Here is a 14,340-nt window from a genome sequence, read left to right as displayed (position 1 = left end):
TTTTTAGAAGATATCTTCACTGGTACTTTGCAAAATCTCCCCACTGTGATAAATTACCTCACTACAAGTGGGCTCCTCTTGCAGTGCACCTGGTAGGAAAAGTTTAAGGTTTTATTATCTGCATAGTGCTCAAATCAGCTATAAAACTGTAACACTATGCTTCTGCCTAGGCACTGTTTTACAGCTGTACCTCTGTGAAATGTCATCATTAAGAAATTACTATTTTTTTTCCAGTATTGCAGTGACAAACCTTTTTCACTCCCCTTTCTTGAAACTGGATTAGCAAGCTCTGAGATGAAGCAAAGCTGTGTTATGGGTTGTCTAACCTAATACAGATGCATAATACAGGATGGTAATGTAACGTAGTATATGCTACTGCCATTGTTGTACAATGCTGGGCCAAGGGCACCACCTTCCTGGCCACACTGCATCACTTGCCAGCAGGGCACTTCCCTGCAATGTGCAGTAGGAGGCAAGTGCCAGGGGCCTGTGCAGCGCCTGGGGCTCATCATACCCCGTGCCTACCAGGAGGTGGTGGCACACCTGACATTGAATCATGGAGCCATTAAGGCTGGAAAACACCTCCAAGATCAAGTGCAATCACTAATGATGCACACCAAACTATGTTCTGAAGTGTGCTCCAAAGGGGCACATGCACCCCGTGTACTCCAACTCTCCCGGCCCGGCTCACGGACAAAGGGGCGACCACTGACAACTGCCAGTTCACACTAGAACCAGCCGCACCACTCTCGCCGCACCCCTCTGCGGTCGCTGCCGGGACTCGAACAGGCGGAAGCAGAGCCGCTCATTAACCGCCGGCCCCGCCATGCTGCGGTCGGCTGCGACTGCGCATGCCCAAAGGTGCCTCCTAGTGAGGGCAGGCCCACGTGCCGCCCGCGTGCGGCCGGGGGGGCGGGGAAAGAGTGCGTTTCGGGTAATGCGCATGCGCAAGTGTGTGCTCATCTGCCGGGGCGGGGCGGGGCGGTGCTGTGCGGGGCGGTGCTGTGCGGCGCGGCGCGGCGCGGCGCGGGGCGGGGGCGGGCTCGGGCTCGCCGAGGTGGTGGTGGCGAGCGTGTTCGCAGCCGGGTGCTGCTGCCGGCCCTGGCTTCGCTCGCTCTGTCATCATGGACGAGCAGAGAGTGAGTGCCGCCGGCGATAGCCTATCTCCTCACGGGTCGCGTCGGGTGGCCGGGCTGGGCTGGGCTGGGCCGGGCTGGACTGAGCTGAGCTGGTTTAGGCTGGGCTGTTTAGGGGCGGAAAGCGAGCCTGGCCTCCGTCAGCTGGCTTTGCCGCCGGCCCTTGGCTGCAACGAGCTTTCGGGGCTGCCGCTGGCAGCCGCCGAGAAGGCGGGTGGGGCGTTTCCGCGGCGTCTCTTCGTTGTTCGGTGTTCAGTTTGACTGCCTGAGGAGATTACCCGCTGCAGGAAAGGAGCCAGTCCATCTGGCTTGCTGCGGGAGCTCGGGGAGGCCTCCTCCCTTCGAGAGGAGCGTGAGCGGGGTGGCGGGGCGCCTGCCAGGAGGAGCTTCTCCACGTCTGCTGGCTTCGGGTGCTGGCGTGACAGCAGCCGTTGCTACTTGGTAATGAAGTACATCGCTGGTGTAGAGCTCTTTCACATTGTGTATTCCTGTCATAAGTAATTATGGTGCATACATAGGGCCTTCTGTTGCCCATTCATGCAATCCTATGCTGAAGGGAAGTAATTACCGAAAGCGTCTTGTAGTTTTGTTTTGTTTTCTTTTTTTTTTTCTGTAGCTGCTACCTTGTAATTCTATCCTTCCCTTACTTGCCGTCTACCCACTCAAGGAAATCACTTGAGGAGCCTCTGCTCCTGGGTCTAGGCTCCACGTGCCTGCCCCTGGGATGAGCATTCTAAAAATGCCATCTCTGCATCTATGCCATCTCTGTACAGAGTTCTGAGTCAGCCTTCTGGCTTTCATACTAGCAGTCTGAAAGGACTTCAGTTACAGACCGTGGAAGACGTTAATTCCTTAGCCTGGAAACTGGCTTGTGAATAGGTTCTGGCTAATTAGCACTGCTAGCGGCTTGAAACTCACAGATCACATATTTTTGCTATTTTATTTAAGGTGTTTGTGCATCGCTACTTAATACTTAGAGATTTTTTGGAATGTAAGATGTGAAGTGCCAGAAAAGTGTGCTTTTGGTAGATAGCAGAATGTATCTAATGCAATGTAAATGTACATTTAAATTTGTCTGCTTTTGCCTGCTTTATGTAAGAATAGTCTCTGTCAGAAGGCATTAATGAGGGCTGCAGCTGTTGTGGTTGGTCTAGGTGGGTGTTCCTGAGCAGTGTCATTGATCATATTTGAATTTCAGTGCTGCTCAGAGGTTCTGAATACAGTAGTGAAATTTAAATCGGTCTCATGTTTTACAATACTTTGTTAATTTGCCGTTGTCGCATGCGTTGTGTCAAGTACTCCTTCAGGCTTTTGCAACTGCAGGGTGTGAACAAACGCAGATGATTAATTGAGGGAGGCTAAGTGTGTTGTTTTGTTTGAAATTTGATCTGCCCGTGAAGGTTAATGCCATGGGATATTGTCTGAGGCCCGAGGCTGCTTTAGGAACTGTTCTGACTTCAGTATGATCATGAGCAAGTGGATAACTTGCTTCTTAAACAAAATGGATATAATTGCTTAATTTGTTGAAGTTGATTCTTTAACTTTCTTGAGGTGCCCATCTGTTTCAGCAGGTACTATGTGATGTTATGTACCTACTGTTCAAAGAAAGGTATGTTGTCCCCTTTTATGCTTCTGGCAAGACTACAATTCACCACATGTTGCAGGGCTTCTTACATGTTTTCATGTCCTTTTATACTATGCATTGCTTGTGCATCCACACTGTTGCTTTATAAGTGTTGTGTATTTTTTTTTCCCCTGCAAAGCGCGTATTAGATTCTGAGAATAAGAACATAAAAGTGAAGAGCAGTGTGAAGCTCATTGACAGCAGAAAAATGCCATCTGCAGTAAACATGCCATAGCGTTTTGAAAAGAAATTTGAACCTGACCTCATGTAATGCTTACTAGTGTCCTAGTTTGAGGCCAAGCAGATCCTCTCTTGGCCCTGAAAGGGGCAAAAGAATGACACTCACACAAATGCATTGCAAAAGTGATGGAAAGTTTAAATGGAAAAGCAGCAAGTGTTTTACAGAAGCTACAAGCATAGTGACAAAAGAATCCCAAAGCATACAGAGTCCCCTATAGCACATCCAAAAGCCTCCCAGCACTTCCCTTTGCCCCACCTGAGGGTGTACCCAAAACCCCCAGGGATCTGTCTTCCCCCCCACTTCCACTCCTAGGCTAGTCTCAGGCTGGCCAGGTCTGAGACTGCAGCCCCTGCCCCTCCTCCTCCTGGCATTAGGCCTAGCCAGGCTTAAGAGGCCTTGAGATACTCCCCCACCATTACCTGACAGGGAGCATCTCCCACGAGAGCAGAGAGGGAAGAAAGAGGAGGAGAATGACTTTGCAGGTGGATTTTTATGGAGCAGGATATTATGGGTATGAAATACACTGTTTCCTGTGTCTACCTTACTGGGTCGGACGCTCAGGATGCCAGAGGTGTAACTTACATGGCAGGAACAGGAAGGACCCAGCCTAAACTGCCACAACTAGGCAGAGAGGAAACAAAAAGAAAATTATTTGTACTGGGATTCAATAAAATATGTCTGTCATTGGGCAACAGATTGAAATTTCCTTCAATATGGAGAAGCTTCCCTCAGCTTGGTGCATTTGCAGTTGATTTATAAAATTGGTGGGTTTTCTAGCACCCTTTTTGTTAAAATCAGTTGTGACTTTTCAGAAGTTCCTGTCAAGGAAAGAAATGGCAGCAGTTCAGTGTTTTGGATTTGGCATTTGTCCTGGTATATTTGGAAGAAAGTCTGTTAATTATGTATTAGTGAACTGAAAGTGACACTAGAAAATACTATGTTAATAGTTCCTAAAACCCAACTTTCTGCTCTTGTGGCTGGTGCATTGTTTACAAAAAATTCTGTCTGCTGCTGGTGGATAGGCATCTTGCTTCTGCATTTGTAGAAGGCATCTAAACTTGTTTGACAAAACTTGGTAGGATTTCTTTTTGGAGAAATTGGTAATGGTTAGGAAGTGCTCTACTGTCTCCTGTTTGGTCAGTTGACTTCAATTTTAGATGTGGTGGAGAAACTTGTTTGGCAGCTATCTTCCAGTTGCTGGCAGGTATATGGCTGTATAAAGGTTTTCTAATCATTCCTCACGTGTGAATCTTTTCCTGTAATTGTACATGGCTCTAAAATCCAAAGCCATTGTTCAGTAGTATGTACAATAAGGTTAATATTTTTCTTGGGGTAAGCAAGCCCTAAAATCCTAACTGAAAGAGGATTGGGAGTTTCTTGTTCATCCAAATTGACAGTTAAGTTTATAGGATCTAAAGCTTAACTGTGGGCTGTGTGGCATGTGAAAACAATTGCCTCTGGTCAGCAGTGAATGCCGAAGCAGCTGGCTGGACAATGGCATTTCATTTCCTATTTTAATGTCTTTGAATGTGTTTGGTTTTAAGCAGACAGGGAAAAGATTCCCTAATGATCCAAAATTGCTAACTGATATAAAAATTGATCTCAGGAGTTCTAGTTTCAATCATTACAATCCAGTCTGTTACATCTTTACATAACACCATCACAATGCCTCTGGTAAAAGCGGTAAAATTTTACTTTCCTCTGCTGGTGGTTTAATTTTGTGAGCATGTTGTGGTGCAGATGGGTGAGTGCCAATCTGCAGCTTCTTTGCAGATTTGTTGAAAACTGCTGAGGAAGAGGTCAGAAGAAACAGATGTGAGCAAAGCTTAGGACTAGTAGCGAAGACTCCACATATGGAACACAGTGTTGGTGGTGTTAGTTGTTATGTTGTGAAGGGATAAAACATTTTTAGCAAACTAATGTGATTTAAGTAGTAAATGGTCATTAAGAGATTTTTTTATGGGCAGGACCTCTGCAGTATCTTTTTTTTTTGTGGCCTGGCTGTTTTTAAGGTGTGCTTATTGGCTCCCCATATCTCGATTTCCTGAAAGTTGTCAAGTGACCATGTTAACCTAAGTGACTTGAAACAGAGTCAAACTGATTAATAATGTCTTAATTGCAGTTAAGGCAAGCTATGCTTTTCTTTAGAGCCAAGCATAGGATTATAGAGTCAAAGTTGCTTCTGTAATTTGTTATCAATCATCCTGAATTAAATGCTAGAAAATTCTTAGGTACTTCCTCAACCTTGTCCTTTATTTTTACTTAGGTATGTTGATATGCTTTGAGCTTTAATGGCACAACTTTGCCAGTGTTCGGGTACCAAGAATTGATGTGTTTCTGTCAGCTTTTTAGAATGCGAGACCGACTACTCAATCACATTAGACTTGCTAGCTTTATTTAGTTTAAACATGCATTTTGATGTCCCTGGCAGTTTTGCTGCTCTCAGTATTTCTCTTGAGAGCTGAATCCACTGATGGAGTAATACACCAGATAAGTGATTTTGATCCTCTTTTTTAGCTTTCCTCTTTGAGGTAATTTTCAATTAGCATATATAAATTATTTACTGAAATAGTTTACCACTTGTAGAATAAGTTCAAAAATAACTGTTGAAAGTTTTGTTCTGTATGTAGAACTACCAGCTTAGCTATTTAGCACTAGCTTCTTTAGACAATTTTTCTTCTCGGTTAACTTTTACCAGGTGTTTTGTTTTGATTGGTTGGTTTGTTTGTGGGTTTTTGTTTCTTTGTTGTTTTTTTTTAAATATTGGTTCTATATTTGATTTTGCAAGTACTAGCATTCACATCTGGTTGCATATAGCTGAGTATGTTTCCAGTAGGTTTAAATGAATTGAGACTTGCAGGGTGGCAAAACATTTGAAACAGAGGTGTATCATAAACCACATTCTTGATTCCTCTGAAACTTCTCTTAAACTCTTAAATCTTTAGTTTATTGGAATGCTTGTTAGGCCTTTGATATTCTTTCAGTTTCCTAACAAAATGAGTTGAATTCACAACACCTGGAGTGTGTATGATGAGTCTCCCATGTATGTTGAAATGGTGATGGTTGGAAATATTGCAAGCCTCTGCTACAACTTCTCTCCTTTGATTTTGTAATTCTAGGAGACTCTGCAAAGGATTGTCTCTACTCTAGCGAACAAAAATGATGAAATACACAACTTCATTGACATGCTGAACCATACGATAAGAAACGTTCAGGTATATATACATTGAAGCTTATAGGCTGTAGCTGAGACAGGGTCAGCTTTCCAGTTTTGTCAGCCTCAGACTAGGTCGTGTATAAAGGATATGTGTTGAAGAATTGGAACCACATAGAAAAGCACTTTTTTCTTTTTAATGAAATATCTTTCCAGGTAAAAGGTGTGGTGGTTTTGCTTTTCATGCTAAAAGCTGTTACAGGTTTTGATTTGTGTGGAAGAAAGAATATGGATTTTGATGCAAGTTGAAAGCAGTCTATTTGGTTTTCTGATTTTTAGTCTTACTGGCAAACTGGAAGATGAGACCTTCCTAATACTTAAATTCTTTCCCTCTGTTCAGCAGTTACAAATTTTTGGGATTAAATGAAATTTGACTTAATTTTCACAGCATCTACAGTAGGATGAGGTTTAGGTTCCTGTAGCCTCTCAATAAGATGCAAGCTGCTTGTTTCATGTTAAATCTGAGCCAAGTCAGCTGCAGAAATGGAAATAATCCAGCCAGTCTTTAAGCTGGTTTCTAGAGTGCAACTTCTAGTACCACATTAAACCATTTTATATGGGACTGGATAGCTACCTCATGAGGCAGTATATATAAAATTGTTATAAGGAAATAAGGGCCTTTTGTCATGGAGCAAAGTTGCTCAGTGTGTTGGCTTTGTGCAAGTTTGACTATCATGGAATTTTCATGGATTTCTGTCCTGCTTCCAGCCTAAAAGACTAGTCTGCATTCTTTCCAGGATGAATTGCAGCTGTTTCATTTATCTTCTCAGGTAAACTCTTCTAATGCAATCAGTGAGTTGGATGAAGAATTTGATGGTCTGTATTCTATATTGGATGAAATGAAGGGGAGCATGTCCAACACTATTCAGCAAGAAGAGGCTCGTAAAATTCAAGCTTTGCAGGTAACGACATAACTACATCTGTATTTTTTGCACTTGAATAGAATCAGTTTGAAACTCCTAGTTTAAAATCTTAACTGAGAAGGAGATTTTGGTAGTGTTGTGAGAAATGCATTAAGTGTAAGGTAAATGTTTCTTTGAGGTAAGTGCTTTTTCTCATACCTTCTTCTAGGGTGGTTTATGGTCTCTAGCATATTTGTGTTCTCAGCATTGTTTGGCAGAAAGTAAGTGGTATTACCCATAGAGCTTACAGGTGGTGTGGAGCTGCATAGTAGCAGGATTTACATATGTTTAGTATCTTCAAATTAATGAGCAGCCTCTCAACTGTAACTGGTTTCTTTCTACAGTCTGAGCATTGGAACGTGTAGACATGCCTAAGTGATTTGCTCAGTCATGAACTTAAAAGTTGAGAGTAACACTGAGTACTCTAAGCACAAAGGCAGGTCTTCTGTTGGCTCAGCTGCTGCTTGTTAACTTGAGGCAGACTGTATATGCACAGCAGACAACCTGTGGAAATAGAGTGGGAACAGGTGGTGCGCTGGTGTCTGCTACTAGAGCAGGTACATGAACTTTATCAGCTTGTGGTTCTGTAACTTCATACCTGAGAATCTTTCAAGTGGGTTTTGGAGAAACAGAAACAAAAGCTTAACTTTTTGAAACACACTGAAAGTCTTATGTTTTCCAGCAGTGAGTACAGATCTTTAAGAGAGTCTGGTTGCATGGGGCCAAAGCACAGTTGAATCTTTTAAGCAGAAGACATTTCTCCAGCTTTTTTTCTTTAAATGGTATAAGTAAATGATTTAAGTATTTAAAGTACTTCTCAATGAACAGCTCATGGAAGAAATTCAGCTGTGGCATGTATCAGTTGTTCTAGCTTCTAGTGAAAAAATCAGTTAATTTTGCAAGAAATGGTTCTGGTACTGAAAATGGTTTTGGTGCTTACTCATCTGTCAGTTTGAATTACCATTGGTATTTTCTGTTAATTTTCTTGTAGCTAATCTAATTTGATCAAGCTCAGGTGTGGTTGAACCTAGTTTTTTCTGAAAGCTCTTCACTGTAATGCAACTGTATCAAGAATTCCTGCCCCATACCTTGTGTTGAACAGCTGAACTGCAACTTAGAAAAGGATGACGACAGGTGCAATGTTACAGATCAGTGACACAGTTGTTGAGTGCCCTACTTATCTTTCAGCTGAGGCTGTTCTCTAACTATAGTCATAACAGACATTCTGGTCACTTGATGACAGACCAAGCTTGTCTGTAACTGAGGCACTGCAAGAGTGTTTTTCCTGACAGTTAATCTACCAAACCAAACTAACAGATGAAAAATGTTGCTTTGAATGCATCAATCCAAGCCATTATCTTTTGCTGGCACTAAAAATTAGCTTTATATGAGGAAACCAGGGAACTTCAGTGAGGTCTAAACATCCTGTTTAAAGGAATTGAGTTGTTTTATTTGTTAGTCTCTTGAAGTGGTTGTACTGTACTTAGTCTTCTGTAGTTGACTGGATGCTCTTGTTGAGAATAAGCTGTAACTTAAAATACTGGAGCTACATATTGCTGGGACAGGGTAAGATTTTAATATTTTGATCCTTCCCAAGTAATTTCCTTGGAATTTAAGGCTGAAAATTAGAAAATGTCCTTACAACTTTGCTTTTCTAATATTGCTTCATCTTGGAGCAGTATATTTTAATGATGCAAGTAATTTCTAATTCCCAAATCCTGACGCATCATGGTAGGATGCTAATGGAAGCATCCAGTTACCATGCTGTTTCTGCAAAGCTGTTTGAAAATGCCTCTTGGTGTTTGTTTCTCTTTTTCTTGAAGTGTTTGCCTGGGATGTACTGGGAGTATCATGGCATATCTGAGTTTGTCAGCACTGGATATTCTCCAAACAGGAGTGCAGTTGTATTAGATGAATGGTAGCTTGTGCTAATGGCATGCTTCAGAATTATATGTGGAAACTGTGTACAAACTTCTAGCTGTTGAACTGTTTCCTTGTTGATAGTTTATTCTTGGAATCTGAGGGGCAGCTGGCCCAGGTCAACTTGCCAAAACTAGTTAAACTTCTGAAGTGTTTTAGAACAGTCTCTTGTTGAAGTTGATGTAATGGTTTGGTTGCTTTTGAGACAAAGCCTATTCTAGCTCAAGATCTCTTTTCTGAAGATAAATAATTATTTGCAGTTGACTTGTTCTGCGTTACTATGTTAGGTGTCACATGAACAGGAAACAACTGTATCTTGAATAAGGTTGCAAAATCTGCTGGTAGGTTTAAAATGCAGATCTTGTTTAACCTACAGTGTATTTAGGATCCTGCAGTGTATTCAAAACTAATATACCTCCATTAAGTAATACTGAAAGTTCTCTGTGACCTGTTTTATACACTAGACCTGGTAATCTACTAATGATAGTTTTAGATAATACTGAAATAAATTTATCTTCTGTCCTTCTTCCTCCATGATCCCCATTGATTACACAGATAATATTGATTTTTAGTACTGTCTGTGACAGTTCTAGAGTGGTTGAGAATAAAATCATTGCCTTTTTCAAGGTTACTCATACACTGAACACTACCAGTTCACTAATGAATGCAGTTCTATAAACTGCAATTTAGAATATAATTAGAATGCAATTTCTATAAACAGAAATTGTAATGCACACAGATGTGAGCATGTCTTTGCTTATGAAGATTCTCATGGTGGAAGAGATAGACCTTAAAGAAAGCTGACTTTTAAATTGGACATCACCACCTATCCAGCATTTTCCTCTTGGTTTAGAGGTTATGCCATATATCACTGTGCATTGCTCCAGTACAGTGAGGTTCTAATCAACCTGATATGCCAGAGGTAATAGCCTTGATCAATTAAGGTAATAATTTGTTACAAATGCATAGCAAAGCCATGTAGTTCTAGTTTGTAAACCACTTCTAAAATGTAACTTAATTAAATTATTCTTACTTTCTGGTTTTGCTTCAGGATCAGCTTAGTCAGTGTAGTAATGCCCTAGAGAGTTCTGAAGAGCTGCTGGAGCTTGCTGCGCAGTCGCTGGACATAAAGGACCCTGTGGAATTCTTAAAGGTAGAAAACATTAAATGGATGTGCATAAGGCAGATACTGATGCTTCTGTTGGTTCAAAGTATCATTGGCATTACTGTCTGAATCCTGCAAACTTACCAGAAATGCTGAAAGTAAGTATAGAGAGGCAAGTGAAAAATGCAATTAAAACCCCACTAGGGTCAAGTCAAGCACTATAGTCTTGAATTTTTATGCTCTCTAACAAAATATTTTTTGGCTTATTTAGAGGTGGGGGAGGAGGGAGAGGAACGCCTTCTGGTATAGTGTCATTCCTAATTGCATTTGCACTAATGCTAGGTAAGTGAACCCAGAAAGTGAGGGCAAAATAAATCTAAAACTGGAAAAATATTTACAAAATGTGTGATGGCCAGCATGCAGAGCTGTAGCAAGTGACCTGTCATTACTGTTACATTACACTTTAAGAGAGTCTTCAAATGTTTGCTGCCTGATGAGGTGCTTGACATGAGTCAGTAATGTGCACTGGCAGCCCAAAAAGCCAACTGTATCCTGGGTGCTGAATCAAAAGGTGCGTTGTGGCCAGCAGGTGAAGGGAGATGATTCTGTCTCCGCTCTTGTAAGACTCCACCTGGAGTACTGCATCCAGCTATGGAGCCCCCATCACAAGAAGGACAATAGAGGATGTCTGTTGGAGACAGTCCACAGGAGGGCCGCAAAAGTAATGAGAGGGCTGGAGCACCTCTCCTCCGAGGACCGGCTGAAGAACTTGGCTCTAGTTCAACCTGGAGAACAGAAGGCTCCAGGGACACCATTCCAGTACCTGAAGGGAGCCTACAGGAAAGCTGGAGAGGGACTTTTTATAAGGGCCCGTGGTGATAGGACAAGGCCCAGTGTTTTTAAGCTAGAGCAGGGTAGATTTAGACTGGGCAATAGGAAGAAACTCTTTACCATGAGGGCAGTTGGGCACTGGAACATGTTGCCCAGAGTTGTGGACACCTCATCCCTGCAAGTGTTTTAAGACCAAGCTGGATGAAACTTTGAGCAACCTGGTCTAGTAGGAGGTGTCCCTGGAACTAGATGATCTTTAATGTATCTTTCAATTCAAGCCATTCTGTGATTCTGTGGTCGCTGTATTCTAGTTGTAGCTGTCTGTGAACGACAAGGTGTGTGTTTTGCAGAGCTTCATGCAAGCTGTTTATCTTTAATTTGAAACCCTGAACTCTATAACTGTCCTGAAAGACCTTACAAAACTGAATCCAGGGCAACTCTTCCTTGATTCCCTAAAACTTTCTAATGCATTTGTATGATGTGTAGGCAAGAGCCTGGTTTGGACCTGGCATTGAGATTCCAATACAGGTAAGCATACTTCACCACAGCAGGCTTGTAAATGAGGCAACATGTATCTAACTGGAAGAATATACTTACAAGTTAATAAACCGATTCTACATATACACTGGCCCTGTACAATAGGCTTGCTGTAGGAATCCTTGTGTTAGTAGTGGGGTCAGTCATGCCAAATCCAAGACCTAATTATTTCTGTGTTTCTGCATTTTAACAGGAGCAGGGACACAAATTATTCTAAAAGATTGGGCAGGAAAGATGTTTCACTGTGTCAGTTACACCTTTTGGCAATGCGTTTATGTGCTGTCATGCATCCTGAGTGTCAGCTTTGATATATTTGCCTTGAAGAATGACAATTCCTAAACTGAGCGTTTTACTTGGGACTTGGAGTTTGAATTGTCCTTACTGCCTTGTCACAGTGATGTGCAAAAAATGAAGTTAGCTCTTTAGCACTATGCAGAATGTAGCTGTGAACTTACTGTAAATGGTTTCTTTTCTAACAATTCCAATGCCACCCTTTTTTTCCCCCCTTCAATCAAATGCATTAAGTAAAGTTATCTGACTGTTTACTGGAAAGCAAATATCTTCAAATTTGAAGTCTGAGGCTTCTATTCTAATTCTAACTCAGTGAACTTTTAAATGTGCCTTCAGATACAGCATTTAAGGATAATATTGCCATGCTTATTAGCTAGGTATAGCTATTGCTGTGCTCATAGCAATACCAAGTGATCCAGTAAGGGTAGCTTGAGTCCTGACTTTCTTTTGTTGGTTCAAATCTTATTTGGATCTCCTAGAAAATCAGTTCCGGAGGGAAAAATCATGTAATTAAACTTCCCCCCGCTTCTATGTTTGATTTTTGGTGACTTTGTTTGCTAAACTGGCCTACCCAGAAGTTACAAGAACGTGAATTCAAGCACAGAGGAGGGATCAATGGTTAGACAGGATGTGATTTGACATTGCTGGGCAGCACATCTGAGGTGGGCTGATACCTGTCTTTGTCAGTAGCCTGGAAACAAACTAAACTGAAAGGAGTTAAACCAGGACTGTTTTGCAGAAGACTGTTCCTGGCTACTGTATATTTCACAAGATGTAGAGGTTATGAGGGTGAGGAATACTTTTGGTTTTGAGTAACTCTTTTGTCTGCAGCTGTCCTGTGGGAAAATCAGTCAGTATTTCCTATAATAACCTTGGTTTGAAGTAAAACAAAACTATTTCTTAAGCTAAATTATTTCTGAAGTAAATGCTTCCCACTTTGGGAATATAAAATGGGTTTTATAGCAGAGGCAACTGTGGTGGTGTTTTTTTCTCAACTAAGTGGCAACAACTAGATGTAGTAGCGGTGTTCAGGCGTGGTTTCAATATTTAAGCCATCACTACTTTGACGGTAACATGCTGTCTTAGGTTTGCAGTTCCTCCTGATGAGGGACAGGGATTTGTCTTTCCAAATACCAGCTAAAATTTCCTTGAAGTATACCATTACCACTTTTGCATTCTGCTTCAGTGATACTGTTTAAATACTGGGAAAAACTGTTGAAGAGCAAGATATGGAAAGAGCCTTTTAGAAAATACTGTTACAATAACCCAGTAGCTTTTAGAGGAAAGTTAAAGCAAGTCCTATTTGTTTTGTCAGAGTGTACGTCCTTTGTGTAGCCAAACAGGTCAAATACAGCTACATGCCACTAATAAATACTTTATAGTTTCACAGAAAATAGCATGATAGTTAAATCTTGCTGTCCTGGATGCATTGTTCTTTTTAAATATGATGGAGAGTATCTTAACTGTTCAAGTGAAATATGAAGGGACAAAGTCATACCCAGGAAGTTGAGTAACTTGGAGTTTGCTGGGGTTCTTGAGATCAGTTTTTTTTCCTGAGTTGATACATTGTTGCAGGTATGGGAAAGTTTATTTTTATGACAATGTTGACCTCATTTTGACCTTCAAATTGGAGCAATACAGCTGACATTGTTCTCAGCCTCTTGCATGTTGTTGCTGTTGATACTTGCATGGAAATCCTAACTACTTTCTCTCTTCTTCCTGACATGAATCAAGGCTGCCAGACAGATCAAAGATAGGTACAGTACAAAGTCTATCACTTTTGTGTCTTTGAATTAATCTTATCCTTGAAAATGTATTTGTTTTGAAAGGGTCATAGTCAGCTTAAATCAAATTCATTGACTCTAAGTGTTTGTTGTGACATAGAGTTTTTGAGAGAGAACTAAAACGGTTTCTTGTGGTTTTCCTTGCTGTGTGTTTGTCTCTTATACCCTAATAAAGAGGAAGATGTTTTTAATGCTGGGACATAGAGCTCTGCAGCAACCACTGTTATTTTTTTCTTGAAGTATATAATATGTATCATTAATATAAGTTTAACTTTTTATTAATACATAATGGCTGACATTTAAGAATGTTTCAAGCTGACTCTGCCCCTTAAGTATGAGAATGTTGTTTGGAGTTGTAAGTGCTTGCAGACTCTGGCTAGATGGTTTTCCTTTTGAATGTAGAAAGTCTTGCAGCTGTTAAAGTATTTCTAGGGAGGTCACTCTTGACTAATGCCAGTAAAATTGCTGTTTCCGGTTGCTCTTTGAACTGTGTTTCAAACTGTTGTTTAGAAAGCAAAACTTAACTGTTTCAAAATAAATGCTAAGACCATTTTTCTTCACTTGGAAGAATAACTATGTTCTGAGAGTCTTTTTGCTTCAGATTCTGTGATTCTATGTGCATAATGCTTTGAAATGTAGCACATGGGGTGTTTCCAGCCTGTGTTGCTATTATGGACCCAATAGGCTGACTTCCTATTACAGGTTTTGAAGGGAGAGTCTCATGGTCTAATCTGGCGAGGAACTGCTAGAGAAAT

The 14,340-nt window shown here is 41.2% G+C and overlaps 1 protein-coding gene across 3 annotated transcripts in view; it reads left to right on the top strand.

Moving 5' to 3' along the window:
- Positions 1–1,093: 1,093 nt before the first annotated feature.
- Positions 1,094–14,340, top strand: part of FSD1L (fibronectin type III and SPRY domain containing 1 like) — a 39,191-nt gene continuing 25,944 nt past the window's right edge. For all 3 annotated transcript variants that reach the window (XM_054178552.1, XM_054178551.1, XM_054178550.1), the window contains exons 1-5: positions 1,094–1,139; positions 6,121–6,216; positions 6,986–7,117; positions 10,089–10,190; positions 13,536–13,558. In XM_054178552.1, the coding sequence (XP_054034527.1) occupies positions 1,125–1,139; positions 6,121–6,216; positions 6,986–7,117; positions 10,089–10,190; positions 13,536–13,558 (368 nt within the window). In that variant the 5' untranslated portion in view covers positions 1,094–1,124. The remainder of the gene's footprint in view (positions 1,140–6,120; positions 6,217–6,985; positions 7,118–10,088; positions 10,191–13,535; positions 13,559–14,340) is intronic.

The sequence above is a fragment of the Dryobates pubescens genome, chromosome Z (assembly GCF_014839835.1).
Source record: "Dryobates pubescens isolate bDryPub1 chromosome Z, bDryPub1.pri, whole genome shotgun sequence".
NCBI lineage: Eukaryota > Metazoa > Chordata > Aves > Piciformes > Picidae > Dryobates > Dryobates pubescens.
The sequence above is the reverse complement of the archived record's forward strand: the minus strand, read 5'-3'. Positions and strand labels throughout refer to the sequence as shown.